Raw genomic sequence first — 23,862 nt, forward strand, 5'->3', positions numbered from 1 at the left:
AAAACATACCAAAAAAAAAAAAAAAACAGCAAAAGCAGTATTAAGAAAGAATTTTGTAGCATTAAGTGCTTACATTAAAAAAGAAATGTCTCAAATAATCTAACGATGCATCTCAAACACTTAGAAAAATAAGAAGAAACCAAACTCCAAATTAGCAGGAGGCAAAAAATAATAGGGATCAGGAAGAAATAAATGAAATTGAAACCAAAAATACAATACAAAATATCAACAAAACAAAAGCTGGTGTTTTTGAGAAGATAAATAAAATAGACAAATCTGTAGCCAGACTGACAAAGAAAAAAAGAGAAAACTCAAATCAATAAAATTAGAGATGAAAAATGAGATTATAATTGACCCAACTGAAGGATCATATGAAACTCTATTACTAACAAACTGGAAAACCACAAAGACGCGGATAAATTCCTGGATATATATAACCTAAGAAGATTAAATTAATAAGATACAGAAAATCTGAATAGACCTATAACAAGCAACAAGATTGAAACAGTAATTAAAAGTCTTCCACCTGGCCGGCGCCACGGCTCACTTGGCTAATCCTCCGCCTGCGGCGCCGGCACCCTGGGTTCTAGTCCTGGTTGGGGCACCGGATTCTGTCCCGGTTGCTCCTCTTCCAGTCCAGCTCTCTGCAGTGGCCCAGAAAGGCAGTGGAGGATGGCCCAAGTGCTTGGGCCCTGCACCCGCATGGGAAACCAGGGGGAAGCACCTGGCTCCTGGCTTCGGATTGACGCAGCACACCAGCCGCAGTGCACCGTCCATGGGGCCATTTAGGGGGTGAACCAACGGAAAAGGAAGACCTTTCTCTCTCTCACTGTCTAACTCTGCCTGTCAAAAAAAAAAAATAAAAAGTCTTCCACCAGGCACAGTGGATTAAAGCCCCAGCCTGCCGCGCCGGCATCCCATATGGGTGCCAGTTCGAGTCCTGGCTACTTCTCTTCTGATCCAGCTCTCTGCTTTGGCCTGGGAAAGCAGTAGAAGATGGCCCAAATCCTTGGGCCCCTATACCTCTGTGGGAGACCCAGAAGAAGCTCCTGGCTCCTGGCTTCAGATCAGCTCATCTCTGGCTGTCATGGTCATTTGGGGAGTGATCCAGCAGAATGGAAGACCGCTCTCTCTCTGGATCTACCTCTCTCTGTAACTATCTTTCAAATAAATACAATAATTCTAAAAAAAAAGTCTTCCATCAAGGAAAAGTCCAGGACCTGATGGCTTTACTACTAAATTCTAGAAAACATTTAAAGATGAACTAACTCCAATACTTTTCAAAGTATTCCAAAGTATTAAACAAGATGGAACTCTGCCAAATTCTTTTATGAGGTCAGCATCAGTCCGATACCAAAACAACAAAGACATAACATGAAAACAACAGACCTATATCCTTGAGGAGCATAAATGCAAAAATTCTCAACAAAGCACTAACAATCCAAATCCAAAACCACATCAAACAGATCATACGTCATGATCAAGCAGGATTTATCCCAGAGATGCAAGCATGGTTCAACATTCTCAAGTCAATAACTGTCATAAATCACATCAATAGAATGAAGAACAGAAACCATATGGTCATCTTAATAGATACAGAGAAAGCATTGGAGAAAATTCAACGTTCCTTCATGATAAAAAAAATTCTCCACAAATTAAGTATAGAAGGAGTATACCTCAAAAGTATAAAGGCTATATATGACAAACCAACAGCCAATATCATAATGAATAGGGAAAAGCTGAAAGGATTTCCTCTAAGATCTGGAATAAGATAAGGATGTCTACTTTCACCATTCTTATTCACTGTGTTATTGGAAATATTAGCCAAAGCAATTAAGAAGGAGGAAGAAATAAATAAAATCAAAACTGGAAAAGAGAAAGTCAAAATATCAATATTTATAGATGACATGATGTTGTACATGAAAAAACCTAAATACTCCAGCAAAAAGCTGTTAGAATTTATAAACCAATTTAGTCAAGTTGCAGGTTATGACATAAACATACAAAAAAGCAGCTTTTTAAAAATGCGGTAATGATGAACTCACCACAAGAGAAATCAAGAAAGATATCCCATTCACAATAGCCACAAATTAGTCAAATATTTAGGAATAAACACAACCAAAGAAGTGAAAGATCTCTACAATGAAAATTATGAAACATTGATGAGAGAAACCATTAAGGATACAAAAAATGGAAAAATATTCCTTGCTTGTGGGTTGGAAGAATTAATGTCATTAAAATGTCTATACTACCCAAAGCAATTTATAGATTCAATGCAATCCCTATCAAAATATAACATTCTTTACAGAATTAGCAAAAAAAATCCAAAAACTCTTATGTAATCACAAAAGGCCCAGAACAGCCACAGCAATTCTGCAAAAAAAGGATAATCTCTTCAATAAATGGTGCTGGCAAAACTGGATGTATATATATAGAAGAATGAAATTAGATCCCACCTCTCACCATATACAAAAACCAACTCAAGATGGATCAAAGACCTAAATTTAAGGCCTGATGCTATGAAATTCCTGGTAGAAAACATTAGAAAAACAGTTCAAGATATTGGTGTAGGTGGTGACTTCTTTGGTAAGACCCCTAAAGCACAGGCAACAAAATCGAAATTAGACAAATTTTTATTAATATAGCTTTTGGTTACATTCCTGCTAAACTATGATCTTTTTGTTTTTTATTGTTGAACTCTTTATTTAACAGAGCATTATGCCTTTGACTATAATGCAAACTTAAAATGTTATCTCAAAAATTAAGAAAGAAAGGAGAGAGGGAAAGAGAAAGAGGAGGACCATCCTATTCTTAGAATTATATCTGTAGCCTGCGGCGCTGGCACCCCGGGTTCTAGTCCCGGTCGGGGCACCGGATTCTGTCCCGGTTTCCCCTCTTCCAGTCCAGCTCTCTGCTGTGGCCCAGGAGTGCAGTGGAGGATGGCCCAAGTGCTTGGGCTCTGCATGCGCATGGGAGACCAGGAGAAGCACCTGGCTCCTGGCTTCGGATCAGCGTGGCGCACCATCCGTGGGGCCATTTGGGGGGTGTACCAATGGAAGGAAGACCTTTCTCTCTGTCTCTCTGTCTCTCTCTCAGTGTCTAACTCTGCCTGTCAAAAAAAAAAAAAAAAAAAGAATTGTATCTGTAAACTACATTGAATTTGTTCTCTTTGTATTAATACCACATTAACATGAAAACTGATGAGAACTGTAGTAATTATCATGCATTTGCTGTGATCAAGAATCTAATGTTATTAAATTTCTTCTTAAGTTTATTTATTTATTGGAAAGGCAGAGTTACAGTGAGTGAAGGAGAGAGAGAGAGAGAGAGAGAATCTTCCTTCTGCTGGTTCACTCCCCAGACAGCCACAACTACTGAGGCTGGGCCAGATGGAAGCCAGGAGCCAGGAGCTTCTTCCAGGTCTCCCACGTGCATGCAGGGACCCAAGCACTTGAACCATCTTCCACTGCTTTCCCAGGTGCATTAGCAGGGAGCTGGATCGAAGTGGAGCAGCTGCGACTCCAACTAGCAGCCACAGGGGATGCTGGCGCCACAGGTGACAGCTTAACTCACTACACCACAGCCCTGGCCCCAATAAATTTAATAAAAATAAAAAAATACATTCAGTGAAATGAAGTTCAGATACCCTAATCCTTGGGAACAAGAAAAACATGCATTTTTGTAAAGACTCATTTATTTGGAGAGCCCCTATCTTATGGAGGTGTAACCAATGCCAGAGGACACCGAGGTCTCCATAGTCACTGTAGCTTCTACTTATCCACAGCATGGGGAAATATCTTTTCAAACCTCTTCAAGGACCTTTTTGGCAAAAAGGAAATATGCATCCTCGTAGTGGGCCTGGATGCTGCTGGGGAGACAATTCTGAATAAGCTGAAGCTTTGTGAAATTGTGATCACCACTGGTTTCAGTATGGAGACTTTTAAACACAAGAACACCACCTTTACCGTGGGAGACATGGGTGGTCAGGACACGATTCAGCCGCTGTGGCACCCCTACTTCCAGAGACACCCAAGGTGTGGTCTTTGCGGTGGACAACAATGACAGAAAGCTTATGAACAAGGCACGGTGGAGCTCCTGAGGATGCTGGCTGAGGATGAGCCGTGAGACGCAGTCCTGCTGGTGTCTGCCAACAAGCAGGACCTCCCAAATGCCAGGAACGTTCTACAATTACCTATGCCACACGAGCTGGTACATTCTGGCCGCCTGTGCCACCAGCAGGGTTGTTGGGCTCTATGAACGACTAGGCTAGTTGTCCAATAAGCTTCAGAAGCGGAAGTGAATGAAAAACCCTTCCACTTCCTCCTCTCAGCCCCTCATGTGGCAAATAAGGGACTCTGTGGTTCTGGGTGCCAGAAGCTGTCTCTATGGGTGGGTCACAGCGTGCATCTAATCATGCTGTTCCTGTGTAGATGCAGCCTGCAGCCAGGCTTTTATTTAATGTAAATAGCTCATTTCCACTGAGCCAGTTTCTGACATAGCTTTTATTGTTATTTTTTATTATCATTAAAAGAAAATGAATGCACTGTTTAGTTGTGAGAAGGGACTTAGGCGCACTGACACCTGGCCTCCCAGGGTCTATCGCTGTGTTAAGAGCTGGATGCGCCTCTGGGCATTAGATCTAGTAAGATCCATTTAGTGGTTAGTTTTCAAAACAAACTCAGTGTATTTTTAAAAACTAGTTAAAAATGCAAGCTGAGGAGAGCACCTGAACACACAGCAGGGAAAACGCCCAGTGTTGGCTTTGCAGCGACAGCCTGAGTGCTGGTCCAGGAGATCCATTGCTCCCCTTTGGGAACATGAAAGTCAGTGACAAAATTCAGTGTGATCCATTCTGCATGGTCACAGTAGAGATCCCTGTGGCTCACTTGTCCTTGGGTCACCTGGCATTCCAAAGCTATGTGCTCACACACGGTCACCTGGTGGGGTGAGCAGGTGGACTGGGATGCCACAGCGTCCAACTCTCCCCTGAGGCACACTTGTTAAGCATGTTGGTGGGGTGGAGCCTTTCATTCCACCACAAACTTGCTCACACACTTGGTCAGACACATTGGTGGGATGTCTGCAGTCTCATCATTAGGAACCCATGCAAGGTGGGACAGTTGGTTCATTCTACAACCACAGTCTCCCTCCTCCCGGAAGCAGCCCCATCTCCATGTGTGAAGGAGCTTTCTTTTCCTCAGCTGGTAAGGATCCATTGAAAAAGATGGCCTCTACTTTTTTTTCTTATAATTTGGTAAACACTGAAGAAGTTGAAGCTGTTAAATATGTCTTGGGGAAAACGTCAGAACTGTTTTATTTGGTGTTGTAGAACCTCTTCCTGCTTTCAATACACGATTAGTAATCTACTGTTTTGTAAACTTGCTTTCAGCTTTCATTTAGAGAAGCACTATAATTACAGCTATTAGAATAAAATCTCAACTATTAAAAAAAAAACAGAAAAATGATGGGGATTTGAGACAGACACACAGAGGAGAAAATGATGTGAACACAGAGATGGAGATTGCAGTGATATCTCCCAGGCCAAGGAAGGCCAAGGATTGCCAGACACCAGGGCCAAGAAGGGAGGCACTGAATACATTCTTCCCCAGAGCTTCCCAAAGGAACCAACCCTGCCAACACCTTGATGGCAGACTTCTGGCTTCCAGAACTGTAAGAATACATTTCTGTTTTAAGCCACCAAGTTTGTGGTCCTTTGTCACTGCAGTTGTAAGAAGCTAATACAACTGCCAACAGCTTGAATATAAAGAGAAATGAGTGAAAAGAAGAAAGTTGTTGGTAAACACAAATGCAAGCATACACATAACGAACCAATAGGAAACATGTGAAGACACTACAATTGTTTCTGCAATTGTTCGCAAGGCCATAATTGATTTCTGCCACTGCCTTTTTCCATCACTCACCCTGTATTTCCCCTACCCTCAGCCAGAGCCTCAGCTGCTTGGGATCCTTGACTTGCTGGAGAGCCAAACTTTCCTTCTCACAGGGTCTGAGTCCTCAAACAACCTACCTTTTATTTTCAGTTGCTGTCATTTATCATCAAACTTAATATTGGACATGGAAGTATAAGAGGACGTCAGAGAATCCCTTAGGTTCCAGACTGTGCCCATTGCCTCCCTACAGAAAAAAGAAGCAAGCCAATCCCTTTTGGTAATCAGGATCTATCACTCCAGCCAGGGGTGATTTCATTGGTATGAGGAACCCAAAACGGCCAGGTGGTAGTTTCATTGCCCAGGACCATTGTTGAATCTCCTGATGGAAGCACTCTTCCCTTTTGGCACTAAGGTCTCTAAATAAGCAGCAAAATTTCCAGGTAAGGAAGGAAAAATTCTGAGGTTATTAAGTGATGTCGTAAGAAGAGTCACTCTCACTGCCACACTTTAATTGAAATTATCTTGGCTATGGGAAAGACAACACCATATAATTGTCTCTGTTTCAAAGCCTATCATTTAGGAAATAATCCCATTTTCCAAGGAATTGTCTCCCAGCTGGGACCATAACTGAGTCTTCAGTAAGTCATTTCACCATTCAGTTAAGCCAGCTGCTTCCAAGTGCTGGTGTACGTGGTAAGCCCAGTTAATTTTACAGGCATAAACTCACTGCTGTACTTCCTTTGCTGTGAAATGAGTTCCCTGATCAGATGCAAGGTTGAGCAGAATGTACTGATAGTAGATAAAGCAGTTTATTAGTTCACATATAGTGTTGCTGGCAGAAGTATTACGAGCAGAAAAGTCAAATCCATTCCAGAATATGTGATTATTCCAGTGAGGACAAATCTTTGTTCCCTCCATAATGGAAGAGGTCCAATGTAATCAACCTGCCACCAGATGGCTGGCTCATCGCCCCTGGGAATGATGCCATATTAGGAACTCAGTATTATTCTCTACTCTTGGCATACTAAGCAGTTGGTGGTAATGTTGGCAAGGTGAGCCTTGGTAAGGGGAAGTCCAAGTTGTCGAGCACATGTATGGCCTCCATTCCTACCTCCAGGGCCACTTCGTTCACGAGCCCATTGAGTAAGCACTGGGGTGGCTGTGCAAAGCTGCTGACTGATATCCTCACAGAGCCATTTTGTCTGCCCGATTACTGAGGGTATCCTCTGCAATGCATACGCTTATTGTGCATTCAGATGGTGCACAGTTAGCTCCAAAGTTTTTGTCTGTTAGAAGGAAATTTTCTCAGATCAATTACATTTAATAGATTTTTTTCGGCAAATAAAAGCAAAACAAAAACAATTCATGAATCAGACAGCTCTCAGAACCAGAAGAGTGTCTAAGAATTCCCACCAACATAAGGCACATTTATTAGAAATGGCAGTGAAAGATAGAGATAACTTACTTAGTTACAGCTTAGCTGGTTAATTGGTTACAGAGCCTCCTAAAATTAATCAAAGCTCCAGGATTCTGGTTAAATTCTATATTGGTTTGGCCTGTTAGGCCCACTGCAGGAACCAGTTCAAGTCAATAGCCTCCTATAAAATTTTGCTACAGAGAAGTACATCTATATACATCTTCCCCATACTACTTTGTCACCTATTTTCCAATCTCATTTATTCCAAGTTCCTAATCATTTAGGACAACCAGTAGTGATTGTGCATTCTGGTCCTCTCTCACTCTAGACATACTGGACAGATGTATTATTTGAATTATACTCACTTGTGAGAGTTTCCTTAAACAGTGTCCTGAAGACCCCTGAATAGGACTAGAAAAGCCACCTGTGCTGCAGAAAGTAGATTCTAGGGAGGAGGAGCCTGTTGGGGAGCATGCAGGAACCAGAAGGAAAACCTGTGTCTATTTCAGTGTCTCTCTTGGCATTTTCTACCAACAGAACTTAACATTATGAGAGCTAGCAAAAGAAGACTATTTAGAGGGTATATTTCCATCTCTACCATGCAGGCATATAGAATAAATCTGGAACTAAGAAGCAAGAAATCAATTCCAGCACAGGTACTATACAGCTTGGTCCAAAAATGATCTGTCAATCACTGAGGCTATTGCAGCTCCCATTTGCAACCTTATCAGGTTGGGGTTGGGCAGAGGGGAGAAGTGATTCTGCCAAATAACGAGAAAGAGCACTTTTCTCCAAAGAAGAGAGGAGTTCTGGGCTAACAAAACAGAACTGTTTCCTATTACATCACCATTTGACTGCTCAGAGCATCATGCATGATCACACACATAGACACACACACGCACATACACACCCCAAGACAGTCTTTTCCATATCTATGCTCTTCTTAAAGTAAATGAACTATTCCATATACACCTGAAAATTGCCCACTCTTTCCTCCCGTGGGAGGAAAAGAACTCAGTCATATCTACCTACTGAATTCAACCCCAAATTCAGGATCTATGAGTGCTGTCAATCTTAATTAGGTCCAGATATGGCTAAATGGTGACCAATGAATTCAGCCTAAATTTACAAATATATGAGAAAGGAGGGTAGAATGGAATAACAAAAGCTAACATGCAAAGGCAAAAAATGAAAAGCAACACACAATGGTTGTGAGCCTATAGCACATCTTGTTGAACTAAAGTAACAGGAGTAAGGACTTCACCTTTCCCTCACAATCTTTGGTTAGTCAATCAAAGTGCTAAGATTGCCCTTGTCTCAAAGATCCTGCCTTAGATGTATAGTGAGAAGGAATCTCCTAAAACTGCCCTGGAAACTTAATACATCATTTTACCAGGCCTGAAGCTTGGGTCATTGCTTTTGAGATAGCATGACAAGTAGCTGAAGACATTCTGGCGATACATTAAACCTTTACTTGGCTGTCAGTCAATGTCATTTGGGGAAATCCATTCACTTGTTATCAGAAACCTCACTGAGACATGAGCTTTGAATATGGACCCTGCCCTTCCTCTTTCTATCTCTTGGAAACTTGCCTGGCAACTCTGTGATTCTCCCTAGACTTTAGTTCATTGGCTTGTGTCATACTCTGACTGAGGGAGGGGCAGGGAGCAGGCTGGGGTTATGAAGCCAGGATATAGGGTCAGGTTCTATCCCCTAAGTTATGCACCGCTCAACTGGCATACTAAACGGAATTATCTATTGGGTGAGGGGACATGGTAGGAGATAGTTGAGATGAGTCCGGAGGAATGAGGCATCCCTGACTAGACTGTTTTCCCGGGTCTCCACATTTGTAGTGCACGTTGTGCGAGGCGAAAACTTCAGTATTTCAAATGGCAGAGTAGGTATTATCTGATCCTTACCCAGCCCAAGAGAGCTACTTCACTGACAAAAGGGGCTCCTCTTTAACAACGCTGTGTAACCCCACTCCTGCCAGTCTCTTAGAAAGGCCACGCTGAACTTCAGTTTGCCTCTCTTACAGCACTAAAGGAGAAGAGAAGTAGTCAATACATTTCAATAGCTTGATTTGTTATTATTATTATTATTGGCTAGGTCTTCTAATGATGGAGCCCTATTAGGCATAATAATTAATCTATCAGTGTCTGAAAATCCCAGTGGTGAAGGATCCACTTTTGTGTTGATATTTTTAGTTACCCACACAAAGCAGACAAGTGTTGTCCGAGTACAAAACTGCGTGAGTAGATGCCACTCTGATGTCAAATTACTAAAAGTTTCTAGATGTTCCTTTCAGGTTCCATACTTATTTCACGGCTGACCAGCACGACTCACAGACTGGCTTTGGTCTGTATATCACTTTCTCAGTAGTGCTGATCTAACCAACAAAGCTTACTATTTTTCCAGCCCAGGATGGATGGCCTCCTTATTGTTCACGCCCCACCTTGACTAAGTCAGGTGGGGTCAGACAATTGCAATTTCCCATAAATCAAGAGCCTCACTACAGAACACAGGCTGCATATTCTAACTTACAATGCATTGTCTCCCGCTTAGCACCTGAATAATGGGGCACATTGTAAGAGCGGTGAAGCCCATGGGCTTTATCTCATTGTTTCAGTTCTTCCACACTGAAGTGAATTCCTGGGTCGGGAGGAATGGTGTATGGGATAATGGGTTAGCATGTGAACATACAGTATGTCTATGCAATATTCATACAGAATGGTGTTTGCAATTCCATTGTGTAGAACTAGCATAGAGAGGCAAACAGCTGACTGATCCATGACAGAAGGGAGACCAAAGGGATTGACCAGGTTGGTTCCAGGCACCTTGCTGGTCCCCTTGAAAGAGAGCTGCTGTAAAATTACACTGTTGCTGTAACATTGACTTTTCAGCAGGGGCAGCTGAAATGCCCTGGACAAGGGCATTCCCTGAGTCATTTCCTTGGTAACTCTGACGGTATTATTCTCCAGCTTGTCTCACTTTCCCCAGAACTTTGAAGAAAATCTAAACCTTTATGGTGTGTAAGGCACTGAAGATTCAATGTCTTCCTTTCCCTCCAGCTTCACCTTGCCTCTTTGCCTTGCTCTGCTCCAGGATGCCCCAGAACACCCCAGTTCACCATGCGCCCTGCACGTCCTGTTCCTTCAGATTAGCACACACTGTGTAGCTCTCTCCCACTCCCAGCCCCATTAGAAATCAGCTGTTACCTCCCAAAAGCCCTCTTGTCACTAATTCAGACATGTCTAACGTCTTGTTTCCTGCACTACACCTGTCACATTAACATGTTTAATTATTATTAAGCTAGTACAGAAACTAAAATGAATTTCGTCAGCCTACATCCTAGGACCAAACGCTCAAACATGTTTCTGAACACCCCAGAGGCAAGCAAAAGATCAAGAGGCATCTTTGCAGACTGCACAAACAGTGAAATGCCCAAATGGCTGTTTGCTCCCCTGGAATCCAGCCTGTCCCTCGTCTTTCAAATGAACAGTGGCATTTTCATTTTTCACCAGACATCATCAGACACCGGATACCTATGAACTCGCTCCGAGCGTGGCCTTCTAATTATAACGCCGGGGCTTCCCACGGCCTCCACCGGGGCGAGATGCCTGGATCGCAGGTGAGCTCCGGAGCACGGGCTCGCGCCGGCCGGAGACCGCAGGCCGGAGGGTGCGGCGGGCTCCGCGCGGCGCCGCCGAGGCCGTTAAGCGAGCGACTCCGATTCCCGCGGGCCGTGCCGCTCCAGCCACCACCCCCGAGGGGCCCCGAGGGCGCACACTCCGGCGCGGCGGTTCCAACTGGCGACTGTGTGCCTTCGGGGTCCCCGGCCACAGCGGGCGCAGGGTCTCGGAGCGGGTCTCAGGCCCCGGCCGCCCGGCTTCCATGTGAGCGCCCTCCCGCTCGGCTGGGCCTGCGCTGCCGCCGCTGCCCGGCGCCCGGGTCCCAGCTGCGGCCGCCCGCTCCACCTCCGCCGGCTCCCCGGGTCCGGCTGCCGGGGCGCAGGAGCCGCCGCAGCACTCCCGGCCCCCGAGGGAGAGTCCTGACGGCGAACCCAGGCTGAGTAAGGGATAAGGAAGGGACGGGCGACAGCAGCGACGCGAGCCCCTGCCCGTCTACCCTCCCGTGGCTCCAAGAGGCAGGCGTCCGGCTCCCCTCCAGGAGACCCATGGCCACATCGTAAATGCACGGTCTACTTTGGGGAGCGAAGCAGGGTTTGTTTGTTTTTTTTCCCCCGACAGAAAATGTCTCGTTTAGCCGTTAAGGAATATCGTTACCAGTTACAGGAGGACCTTTTGTATAAACTGGATGGGTTAATGAGAAAGTTCTAAGGTCTGGTTCTTAAAAACTCCATTTATAGCATACCGTACACCAGACATTACGTATACATGTTTATAAAAATATACAAGGGCTACGTAGTTGTTTTTTTTTTTTTTCCCCCACAACCTTCTCAAGCATTTATCGAGAAAAAGTCTAGCCCAATGCCCTTTGACCCGCCCGTCTCTCGCTCGCCTCGCCGCACCCGCGGGCGGGAAGGGCCCGCCGGCGGCGGACCAGGAAAGAGGAAGGAAGAGTAAGGGCAAGGGAGGGGGAAAGTGACGGGAGCAGCGAGAGCCGGAAGTGAGCGGCTAGCGAGGAACCCAGGAGCGCCCTGTCTGGCGGCGCTCTAGCCGACGCGCACCATCTCGATGCTCCCCCGCGTCTGGTCTATTTATTGTCGCGGGGAAGCAGCGGCCGCGCCGTACCCGGAACAACAAAGCACGAAAGACGGAGCCTGAGCCTCGGGGGCTCCTAGCAACGGGCCGGGGCGGGAGTTCCATGGAGACTGGGGAGCGTGCCCGCCTCATCATCATCCTTGTCCTCCAGCTTCTCCTCCGCGTCCGACGCAACCGGCAGCAGCGCTGCCGCCGCGTCCTCTACGGCCGTCCCGTCTTCCCACGGTAACCCCGGAGGCGACCCTGGGCGGGGGGGAACGCGGGCGGCGGGGCGGCCTGAGTGCGGGGAGCGTGGCGTCGGGGCGCCGGGCTGCGGTCGGGTGTGCGGGGGCGGGCGACCGGCGGGCCGGGGCTGAGGTGGGCGAGACGGAGGACGCGGGGAGCGGGGTTCTGGGCATCTCGTTAGGGTAACGGGGTGGGGGTGGGGCGTTCTGCAGCCGGGTGTGCAGGCGCGGAACGCGGGGGTTTGTTTTTCTTGCGAGCCACCGCAGGGAACGGCGGGGAAGGGAGATTTCCCCGCCTGTGTGTGGGGAGCCCTCCCCGCGGGGAAAGAGGACCCTGCAAAGATGTTAGGGGGTCCCTTGCTTCCCAGAAAACTTCCCGCGGCCTCTCTGCAGCGGCGGGAAAGCTCCCAAATAGCGGCTCCGTGGGTTCCTGGGTCCGGCGGTGCCAGCCAGCTGCGCTTTCTTTTATTAGCGTTATTTTTAACCAGAATGAGGGTTGATGAAAAGGGATCCGGAGCCGAGGAGGCGAACGCGAATTGTGGGTCGAGATGAGAGTCGGGCTAAGTGCTTAGTAATAGCCGGTAAGAGCCCTAAAAGTAGGAGTCGAATAGGGCATGGCGGTTTTTACATCTCTGGTGCCGCGATGTGCATCTGCAGGCTGTGTCAGTGTGCTGGTTGCTGTGAGGCTGGAGCTGCAGCCAGTCCACATCTGGGAGCTCTCCGGCTGCGGCTGTCACCTGCAATTCCAGAGCGACACTGGCAGTAGCTGGCGTGAGCTTGTATGGATTGAGGGGTTAGAGCAGTGCCTCACAGTAGTGACTCAAGAACAGAGAACAAGTTCGGTGTGATTTTGTGGGTGTGAAGAAGCAGTGACACCCCTGGGGAAAATTGAAAGAAATCCAAGGAGAAGGTTCAGCCATCCTCTGTGAAAGTTCGCTAGCACTCTCTCGTTGAATCACTGTTCGATATGTCCAGCTAAGGAGGCATCCTTTTGTGCTTTTTCATGAAGCATTCTGTCACAAGCCGTTAATGGTTTTGTTCTGTCCAAAACCATCTTAAATCAGTAAGAGATTTTCTGGTGGCTTTCTGAAAAGGCAAGATAGACAACTACCAAAATACCATCTTTGTGGCATATGGGAACAAAACTCTTTTATTTTTAAGTTGAAGACTAAAGGTGAAAATAACTTAGTTGTGCCCCCCCCCCCTTCATCTTGTTTGCCAAGTCTGACTTCTCTTAAGGAAAAAGGTACCATCCTTGTCCTGTTCTCTGTTTTCAATGGATGTTAGAAACTGAACTGATGACCTTAAGAGAGCGAGATCGTCGGGCTGATTCTTGAGTCCATCAAGCCAGAGTACAGAATTTTTAACTCAACACATTTTCATTTCAAACTGACACTCTGGAATTGAGGTCCACTGTCACTTGTTAAGGCGTTTCATGTATATGCAAAGCAAGAGTTTGTACGTTGGTAAACTTCCATTGCCTTGTAAAGACATTGTAAAGGGCAGTGTTGCCATCTTTAATCCATCTAGGGCTGTTTCTTAATCTTTTCACTTAGCTGTTCTTCTGAGAAGGGCTTCTTGGGATGACTCCAGGTGAGGCCATGGTGGTTGGATCCCTGGGTTTTCATGATGTGCACATGAGACTTAGTGAACTCCTTTACCCCCTGGCCAGGTCACACTGACTTCTCCTGACCTTAATTGCTATTGGTTCTGTACCTTCCCAGTTTGGGTAGGACTTTGACTTCACTAACAGTTCAGTTTGTGTTTTCCATGCTCTGGGCCCCAGCACTCCAACCTTTGCTTTTGTCTTAGTTCTTCTTATTTGTGTGGCCAATCAAAAATGATTTTTTTTTATGCTGTATCATTTCTATTTCTTAGGGAGTTTTCAATGTATGTACTTGGCCTGTGTGTACCTTTCATTAACGTTACTTTGTTGGATTTTCCTTTCATATCCCTTCCTTGGTATTTGGAGAATTGGTGCAGTCATGGCAGGTACATTCTGAGTAACTGTTGTGAACACAATAGGTTAACAGCCTTATGTCGAGATTCAAGATCGTATTAAAATAAGGCATGTGAAAATATTTGAACTTTTCCAAATGGTTTTTTAGAAGTATGCTGGTAATGCTATAATTGTAGACACACTTTTTCAAAAGTAAATGTATTGTAGAGCCTGCTGTGTGTTTTTAATTGAACCTTAGGTTTTCATTATTCTTGTTCTAAAACAATGATTCTTAACATCAACCTTTTCTGATCGTTTTTCATTTGCATATTTAACTGAAATTACATTTTGCCAGATTTGAGGAAACTAAAGTGAATTCTGCAAGTTTTTCTTCACATGGAAAATTGTCACATGTAGATGAACACAAATATGTAGAATTTGCTATAAAGTATAACAAATACCTATGAAATATACAGCTGAATACTTTTGAAGAAAGTTATTTCTTATGGATGTTGCATGTTATTTAAAATCAGCAGGTACTGTATAATCTGAGTGGTGCTGAGTACTGTTTTGCAATAAAGGATAAGCTGATGATTGGTTTCTTTTTATTGCATCATAGGTCATGTGGTGAAATTATTGCCATGAAAAACAAAATTTAAATCAATTTTAGAAAAATTTATAGTTATATAGTTAAATCTTGCCATGAATCAAAACCTATAGTGCTTTGAAAATTTAGCTGTATTGTGACATTAAACTAATAACGATTTCTTGGAATTTATACTATCTTGCTATACCTTTCATATGCCCGATGCCGCATCAGATATGCAAAGTTGGATGAAAGAGGTATTTCCTTCAGGTGCTTTTTTAGAAAAATGTTCTAAAAGTGTGTGTATGTGTGTATGCTTTGTTTTTATTTTTCACATGTTTGAAAGGCGGAGAGAGAAGAGAAAGCTCAAGAGAGAGAGAAGGAACAGAAGTCTCCCATCTCATGGTTCACTCCCCAGATGCTGGCAACACCCAGGGCTGGGCCAGGCTGAAGCCAAAGGCCCAGAACTATATGGGTCTCCTACATGGATAGCAGAGGCCCAAGCACTTGAGCCATCATCCTGCTGCATCCTCAATTAGCAGGATTCATTAACAGGGAGCTGGATTGGAAGTGGGGAATAGCTGGGACTCAAACCAGTACTCTGATAGGGGATGTTGGCTTCGAAAGCGTTACCTTAACCCACTCCCATTTAGGTGCTTTTTATGAACTTGAAAATAGAAGAGAAATTCCATACATGAGGAAGAAAACATGAGACACAAATTTGAATTTTGATCCTTTATCATGTACTGCCTGGTACTTGTTATTGGGGTATGGATTTCATCGTGCCTGTAAATTAGAAATGCCATGAGGATCTGGACTCTGAGTCAGCATTGTGCTGTATATTTATGTTTGCACATGTGTTAATAGAAGGAGATATGTTTATTTCACTTAAGATGCTTACCTAATATGAAAGAACCTTTTTGAAATCTTGAACTCTTGATGCTTAAAATTTCAATTTTTTATCCTGCCTGTAGGGATGAAAGATAAAAGTAGCAAAAATTTCTCACAGATGGTTAGTGCTTTGTTTCAGTTGATTCAAACAGTGAAAGTAAAAGCTGACTGCCCTGGTAGGTACAGGATTTGCTCTTATCACATGACTGCCACTTTGGGATATTTCAGAAGGTAAGAGACTATATGCATATCTGAGGGATTTTCAGGCCACCTAGACAAGTTTGATTTTTGTATTAGGACAGCCTTTTGTAAGGAAGAGAGATGGAGTATGTGAAGTTTGCACAGTTAGGAAAAAGCAAGATTCCATAAGTGTGTCATTAATGGAAAGGAATCAGGTCACCTCAGAAATTCTACTCTTTTGGTCTTAGGAAAGGGCAATAAAATTGAGAATGTGGTTAAAATGGCTGGTATTGTTCTGGGAAGTATGCTGCTAGGGATCCCATTAAATGTTTAAAAAAAAAAAAAAAGTGATTTCTGGGGCAATTCAGATCTGCCCTCATAGGGAAGTCCAGAATGAAAATGTTAATTTTTTTTTTTTTTTTTGACAGGTAGAGTGGACAGTGAGAGAGAGAGACAGAGAGAAAGAAAGGTCTTCCTTCTTCCGTTGGTTCACCCCCCAATGGCCGCTGCTGCTGGCGTGCTGCGGTCAGTGCACTGTGCTGCTCCGAAGCCAGGAGCCAGGTGCTTCTCCTGGTCTCCCATGCGGGTGCAGGGCCCAAGCACTTGGGCCATCCTCCACTGCCTTCCCAGGCCACAGCAGAGAGCTGGACTGGAAGAGGGGCAACCGGGACAGAATCTGGCGCCCCGACCGGGACTAGAACCCTGAGTGCCGGCGCTGCAGGCGGAGGATTAGCCTATTGAGCTGTGGTGCCGGCCGAAAATGTTAAATTTTCACCAAAAAGGAATGGGGGTTTAACCTAGCAGTTGAGGTGCCTGCATCCAGTATTGGAATGTCCTGCTTCCGCTCTTTAAGGCCAGCTTCCTGCCAATGGAGAGGAGGTTATTGGTCTTGATAACTGGGTCCCTGCTACGCACTTGAGAGACCGGGATTGAGTTCTCCGCTCTCAGCTTTGGCCTAACCCAATCCTGGCCTTTGTGGGCATTTGGGAACTGAGCCGGCAGATGGAAACAATTTCGTTCTCTTTCTCCTTCTCTCCTTTCTCTCCCCAACCTCCCCCCCCCCCATCTCTCTACTTCTCAAATTAAATTATTTATTTATTTCACAAAAAAAGTAGCACTGGGGCTGGCATTGTGGCATGGCAGGTAAAGCCACTGGCTGCTTCACTTCTGATCCAGCGAAAATATGTTTCTATTAACTAAATGGTTCAAAAAAATTATTTCTCCTCCTGATAAATTATAAACATTGTCATTGTGAGAATAGTTTTGATCAGAACCAGTTACATTTTCTTGAGATTATGGTTGATACAACATTTCTGTATTTTGTGGCTAGGCATGTGGCACAAAAGGGTAAGCCGCTTCTTAGGTCCCTGCATCCCTCATGGGAGTGCTGGTTTGAGTCCTAGCTGCTCTACTTCCAGTTCAGCTTCCTGCTAGTGCTCCTGCGGAGGCAGCAGTTGATGACTCAAGTGCTTGGGCCCCTGCCATCCATGAGGGAAACCTGGAATTCCAAGCTCCTGGCTTCAGCCTGGCCCAACCCTGACTGTTAGGGACATAGGAGTGAACCAGTGGATGTAAATCTCTATTTCTGTTGCTGCCTTTCAAGTAGATGAAAATAAATAAGCAAGCATAGTATGGACTCTAGATACAGGCTGTGTTCTGCATTGTGGCTTTGAGTATGAGCAGTTTCTTTCACTAGCCTAAGCCCCAGTTTCTTTGTCTGCACTATTTGGGTAATAGTAGTACCTCTTAGGGTTGCTGTGAGAATTAAGTGTAAAGTGCTTAGAATTTTAAGAGCAAAAAAAAAAGCAGGTGCTGATTACTGTGTGGTGGTACTAGGTCATAAACTAAGGGTGAACCATTAGACCTCTTGAATGCCCCCCCCCCCCCCACTGGGAGGCTTTTTACCAAAGTATTGAAAGCCCTTCTTTGTGATGACTGACTGTTGGGCATACCTCCACTGTTCAGTTTGGGGAGGGAGAAGAACTTTTTAAATTTTGAATTGTCTCACAGGCATCTGATTATCACTTAGGGCAGATGGAGAAAGTAAAGAGAGACATCTCTGTTTCTTAGAAAAGGAAGGCCTACAAAGCCCAGGCTGGCACTGTGTAGCAGCTATTGAAATGCTGTATCCCTGTGGACTTGACTGCTTGTTTAGTTGTATGGTACTTCTGAATAAAATAGACCCCAATGGTTTCATTTAGCAGAATTAATCCTTTAAAAGACACTATTTTTTACTTGTATGACCTTAACTGATGGTAAACTTGAAACTTGTTATTGTCAGTGTCAAGCCATTTAACTTGAGTTTTCTGTGTCACAATACATACTCTGAATAGTAGGCTTCTTGTAATTTTAGAAGTAACTGAAATTGCTGCTCTGCTCCAATAAAGCTCAAGAATGACTTAGTGGATTGCAAAATTATGTTTATGATAATGCTAAAAACTAATATTGAGGTTACCTAATCAAAGAAATAATTTGATAATTATAGCTTTGTTTAGGCTGCTATTGAAATAATTAACTTTTCAAAGTTAAGTCTGAATGTTTTAGCTTAGTTGTATGGACATTTGAAACTAGAGAATAACAGATGTTCTGCTTAAACAAAATATATTGCAGACTATTAAATCCTGTTTTGGTGGCTACTACCTAGGTCTAGATTTTTAGGTGGAAATACATTTTTATAAAATATGTTTATAAAAATTATTTGAAGTATGTTTTGCTTTAAAGGTACAGGGATAAAAAAGGTTTTTAATTTCTTCCATGTTGTACTTATTTTGCTTCTTTGTTTTAATTGGTTTTTATTAACCTCTACACACTGAGATCAGCAAATATGCTTGTATTTAGAAATGTGCCTTTTGTTTTCCTGTTTAAAGAAATGAAACCACATTGCTACTATTTATTCAGTTGAACAACTAGATTGGCCAAATAGTTTTAGTATTGATGTAATACAGATAACATTATTTTTGCTATAGGGATTCTGGATCTAAAAAATATTGAGATAAGAAAGGAAATGTTAATGGCTATTTCATGAAAGCAAAAATATATAGGGATATATCTCTTTAATTTTAGATACTTTGAATACTGTGTTGGAAAAATCTTAAGAAAGCAGCTCTCCAAGGTGTTGGTACTATTTTTTGCAGTAAAATACGCCTGTTTTGAGACAAAGATCTAACACATTGTTAATGCTTCCCTAGTGTTCTTTCCACCACAGTCTTCTTCAGGGACAGATGCTGCTGTCCTTCAGATATGAAGATAGTAAAACCAATATGTGATCCAAAAGTACTAATATAAAGATGGGTATTTAATTTATGACTATGGTCAGTAAATGTAGGACTTCATTCTTTTGACCCTCAGTTAAAACTGATGGTGAACCTGAAACTTTAGTGAAATAAGAATTATCCCATCTTTTTATATATATATATATTTTTTTACACAAAAAGAGATTGATTAATCTTCCATACACTCATTCATTCCCCCAGATGCCCGTAATAACATTGGCTGGGCCAGGCTTCTTAGAAACCAAGAACTTTATCTGGTCTTTCACCTGGGTGGTAGGAACCCATGTACTTTGGCCATAATCTGCTACTTGCAGATACCTCAGCAGGAAGCTGGGTCAGAAGCAGAGGCTGGCTGGAATCCACAACACCCGCTTTCATTGTGTCCTTATAAATTTGTCAGATACTTTTGTTGAGCCACAAAGCCTTTTTTCTCTCACTTGCTTATTGTTGCAGTGAGTTTCCAGGACAACTCCAGGTACTTTTTATGTGTGTGTGCCCAATCCTTTAAAAATTTGTGAGTTGGCTGCATTCCAAGATACTTTGCTAGCTGCCAGATTAGGGTGGTCACAGCCATGTTGAATGCATAGTCACCAATTCATGAGATACTCTTGGCACAAACTTGGTGTGCTAATCTCAAAGGTGTTCTGTTCTCTTCTTTTGGTAGTGGTAAAGTAGAGGACTGAAGTAAGGGATCTGACATTACTCAATACATTAAAATACTACATGAGTAATAATTCTTTTCAGCAGTGTGTTGCTAATGTAAGTCTTTAGGTTAGTGTAGCAGAAAAAAACTTTGGCTGCCAGTAATCTTGAACCTTTTACTTCAGGGCATACTGCAAAACTACTTGGATAATTAGTTAATTTGTATGTACATTATGAATGCATGCCTCTTACTCTTCCTGGGCTTTTGTTTTTGGCCTGTAAAAATTGTTGCAGTTTCAAATGTCTGAAACTATGTTTTTGTCTTGTATTTTCACTATCATTTAGTAATAAAAGGAATAATGGTTTTATCATCCATGCCTGTTTAAAGGGTTTATGTCATGAAAATGACGACAGGATATCCATTCTTTGACGTCCAGCTGTCATGGTATTGTGAGTTAGAACCCTCAGAGGTGATAAAGGAGAGAGCAACTTTTAGAGGAAGAGAAGAGTTTTTGAAAATCTATATATTTGTTTTGATTAAAATAATTCCTTTCTTACATCAGAAATGTATTGTGTTTTTCTTGTATTTGTAAAAGCTCCTGGATTATAGTTGCCCTTCGGGATTTTGGGGTCTAAGCTAATACCAATAATAATTTGTTAGCTGCAAGAGTACTAGGCAGAACATACCAGAAGGTGAAATAAGGGAATCATAGAAAACTCCTAGAGAACTTGGCTGTTTGAGGCTATTAGGATTCTTACTGCTAGAATGAAAATGTGTCTGCTGTTTCCACTTATCCCTGACTCCACACGTCTTTCCGTTGTTCCTATTCATTTAGCTTGGTAGTTATTTCTTCAGTTTAGCACCAAGTGTCAGCTACTGAGCTGTGTTCTGAAGACATACTTTTAGATTAAGCACTTTTGTGGTAGGCATTTGGCACAGAGATTCAGCTGCCAATTGGGACACCTGCATTCCATTTTGGAATGCCTGGGTTCCAGTCCCAGCTCTGCCCACAGCTTTAACTTCCTGCTAATGAAAACCCAGAGAGGCAGCAGGTGATGGATGGCTTGAGTAGTTGGGTCCCTGCCACTCATTTGGGAGACCTGGATTGAATTCCAGCTCCGGCTTTGCCAGCATTGGAAAGTAAACCAGTGGATGGGAGCTCTCTCTCTGTTTCTTTGCCTCTGAAAAAAATAAATAAGCAGCTTTCTTCAAGGAGCTTGGTGCCTGCGTCCAGTAAATGGTTGTAATATAGATAGTACCTTTCATTTAATGCACTCTCTGCTGGGTGTTGTTTTCCCAAGTGTTTTGTATGACTGGCTCCTTCTGATCTGCAAACTCATTTTAAGAATAATTTTTAGGGGCTGGCATTGTGGCAGAGCTGGTTAGGCTGCTGCTCATGTTGCTGGCATCCCACAGTGGAGTGCTGGTTCAAGTCCCAGCTGTTGTGCTTCCAATCCATCTTCCTGTTAATGTGCCTGAGGGGTAAGCCAATGATGACTCAAGTGCTTCAGTCCTTGCCTCCCATTTTGGAGACTTGGATGGAGTTCCTAACTTCTGTCTTCAGCCTGGCCCAGACCTGGTTTGGGGGGCATTTGGGAGTATACTCAGATGGAAGATAACACTCACTCTCTGTCACTCACTCACTCTGTTTTTTGAATAAATAAATCTTTCAAAAAATAATTTTTCCAGCTCTGGGAAAGTTGAAAGACCTTCCGTAGAACATTCCTCCTAAATTTTCTTTTTGTCTTCTTGATTACTTCCTTTACAACACAGATCACTTTCACTGATTATTATCTCTGTTATTGGCCTGCTTACTTGCTCTTTCTCCCACTGGAGCATAACTGCCCCAAATATTCCTTGTCATACTGTTTTGTTGTGACCTAGATTCCCAGTGTTTACCCACAAGGCATGTTTCCTATCAGTTGCATAGCAAATGCACAGTTATGAGTCAGTTTGTTAGTTAAAGGATGGGGAAAGGGCATTGTGTATGCGTAGTAAAATCTTGAAAGGTTCTACTGTTGCAAGAGGAATGGTGTATAAGATTGAGAATGTTAAAGGGTGTTGGAAGTGGAAGATTAGGTTATAAAAGGAAGATTGAAGGTGGGAAGTGCACGCAATCTATTGCAAGCCAAGCAGGATTCTATTTTGTCCACCTAAGAGAGCCAAGATATGTTTCTTTAAGTAGGGATGTGGCATTATTAGGAAGATAATTCTGATTAGGAAGATAATTACCTTTTTGGTGGATGGACTAGATCATGGCAACTGGAAGAAGCAAGAATTCCAGTTAAGAACTATAGCTGGTGACATGGGCCAGAGCCTAAAATAAAACACTGTTGGTTTGGTGCTGGAAAAAAAGCTAGATTAGAAGCTAACTGGCATAGAAGAAGAAAAATAAGAGATGAAGAGTGATATGGAATTTCTGATTTAGATGAGTTTGTTTAATGGTGCTCCATTCGCTAAAATAAGAGCAAATGTTTGTGATGGAATTAAGGACTTTTGTTTTGATGTGTTGGTTTAATTTATAGGCCTAATAGTTATTTTATTAGGCCTAATTGTTGGGAAGATAGATTCTGATCACTGATAGGTCAGGGTTAATGTAAGCCAGCAGTAAGCCTTAGAAGCAATTGAAGCCTGGTAACTTTAAGAGGAAATGAATTTTAGGCAGTGGTTTATAACCTGCAAGGATTTTTAACTCATTTGAGAATGGGGGGGGAAAAAATGACCTACTCAGGAACACATACAGATTCGTGTGTATATAACTTCAAGGGGTTTGGGTCTGCCCCTCCCCACCGCCCCAGAAGAACTTTTTATTTAATGAGTACAAATTTCTTAAGTACAACTTTAGGAATGTAGTGATTCTTCCCACCATACCTGCCCTCCCACACCCACTTTCACCCTAGCTACACTTCCTCCTCCCATTCTCTGTTAAAATGCATTTTCAATTAACTTTATACACAGAAGACCAACTCTATAGTAAGTAAAGAGTTAAACAATTTGCACACACAAACTGAGAATAAGTTTTACAGTTAATTCTCATAATCCAACTCATTGAGCAAGGAAGTTTTTTTTTTTTTTTTTCCTAAAGATTTATTTTATTTATTTGAAAGAGTTACAGAGAGAAGTCTTCCATCCACTGGTTCACTTCCTAGGAGGCCACAATGGCTGGAGCTGCGCCAATCCAAAGCCGGGACCCAGGAGCTTCCTCCAGGTCTCCCACATGGGTGCAGGGGCCCAAGGACTCGGGCCATCTTCCACTGCTATCCCAGGCCATAGCAGAGAGCTGGATTGGAAGTGGAGCAGCCAGGACTAGAACCGGCATCCATATGGGATGCCAGCGCTTCAGGCCAGGGCATTAACCACTGCACCACAGCGCGAGCACCAAGGGAATTCTTAACATCTAGAATCTTATGAAGCTTTTCAGGACTGTTTTTGGACTCCATTTAAGAACTTTTGATTTAAGGAGCAGAGAGAGAAGTAGTTGAGATGGGAGAAAAAGGTGGCAAGAGAAAATTTTGAGTATCAGAGGTGCTCAGTAGTACTTTATGCTCTGGAGAGGTCTAGTAGAGAGGGAGTTTCAACTGCAGTTCAGCAGTGAGCAGTATAGAGGCAGAAGGCAGATTGTGGCAGTTTAGAGCCTGAATCAGACTTAGAAAATAAGGCATGATAAACCTAGTGGAAATCTTGATATTTGATACACAGAACTGATGGAAAAATATAGCCCATTTTAAGGACTTTGAAAAAAGGAGATTCCATCCTTTCAATTGACTATTGTGATGTTTCTGCGCAGTGGTTTCTACTGACTGCCCACTAGAAACTGCCCACTTGGAAATGTTTTAATAATTAGGGTGGTTCCAAAGGCAGTTAAATTAGTATCTCTGGGAGGTAAGTTGCTTTTTGGTTTCTCTTTTGTTTCTTTTATTGTGTCTTTTAATAGTTAAGAACCTATGTTCCTATCAAGCTTTCTTATCACTCTTGTGTGTTCTTTAAAAAAAACACTTTCATTTACTTTTATGTTATCAAATTACTCACCTGATTTGTACTAGTTTTTAAACTGTGTTTTAGTCTTTCTCACAGTCTTCAATCTCAAGTTAAAAA

The 23,862-nt window shown here is 43.1% G+C and overlaps 1 protein-coding gene across 3 annotated transcripts in view; it reads left to right on the plus strand.

Annotated features, from left to right (window-relative positions):
* The first annotated feature begins 10,858 nt into the window (after positions 1-10,858).
* Positions 10,859-23,862, plus strand: part of TBPL1 (TATA-box binding protein like 1) — a 40,222-nt gene continuing 27,218 nt past the window's right edge. The window contains exon 1 of one of the 3 annotated variants that reach the window (XM_062186794.1): positions 10,859-10,939. Coding sequence is in view for 1 of the 3 variants with exons in the window: in XM_062186792.1 (XP_062042776.1) it covers positions 12,136-12,257 (122 nt within the window). In the remaining 2 variants the exon portion in view is untranslated. Of the gene's footprint in view, positions 10,940-12,002; positions 12,258-23,862 lie in introns of those variants that run through there. The other 2 variants (XM_062186792.1, XM_062186793.1) reach the window with 2 other exon arrangements.

The sequence above is a fragment of the Lepus europaeus genome, chromosome 3 (genome assembly GCF_033115175.1).
Source record: "Lepus europaeus isolate LE1 chromosome 3, mLepTim1.pri, whole genome shotgun sequence".
Taxonomy (NCBI): domain Eukaryota; kingdom Metazoa; phylum Chordata; class Mammalia; order Lagomorpha; family Leporidae; genus Lepus; species Lepus europaeus.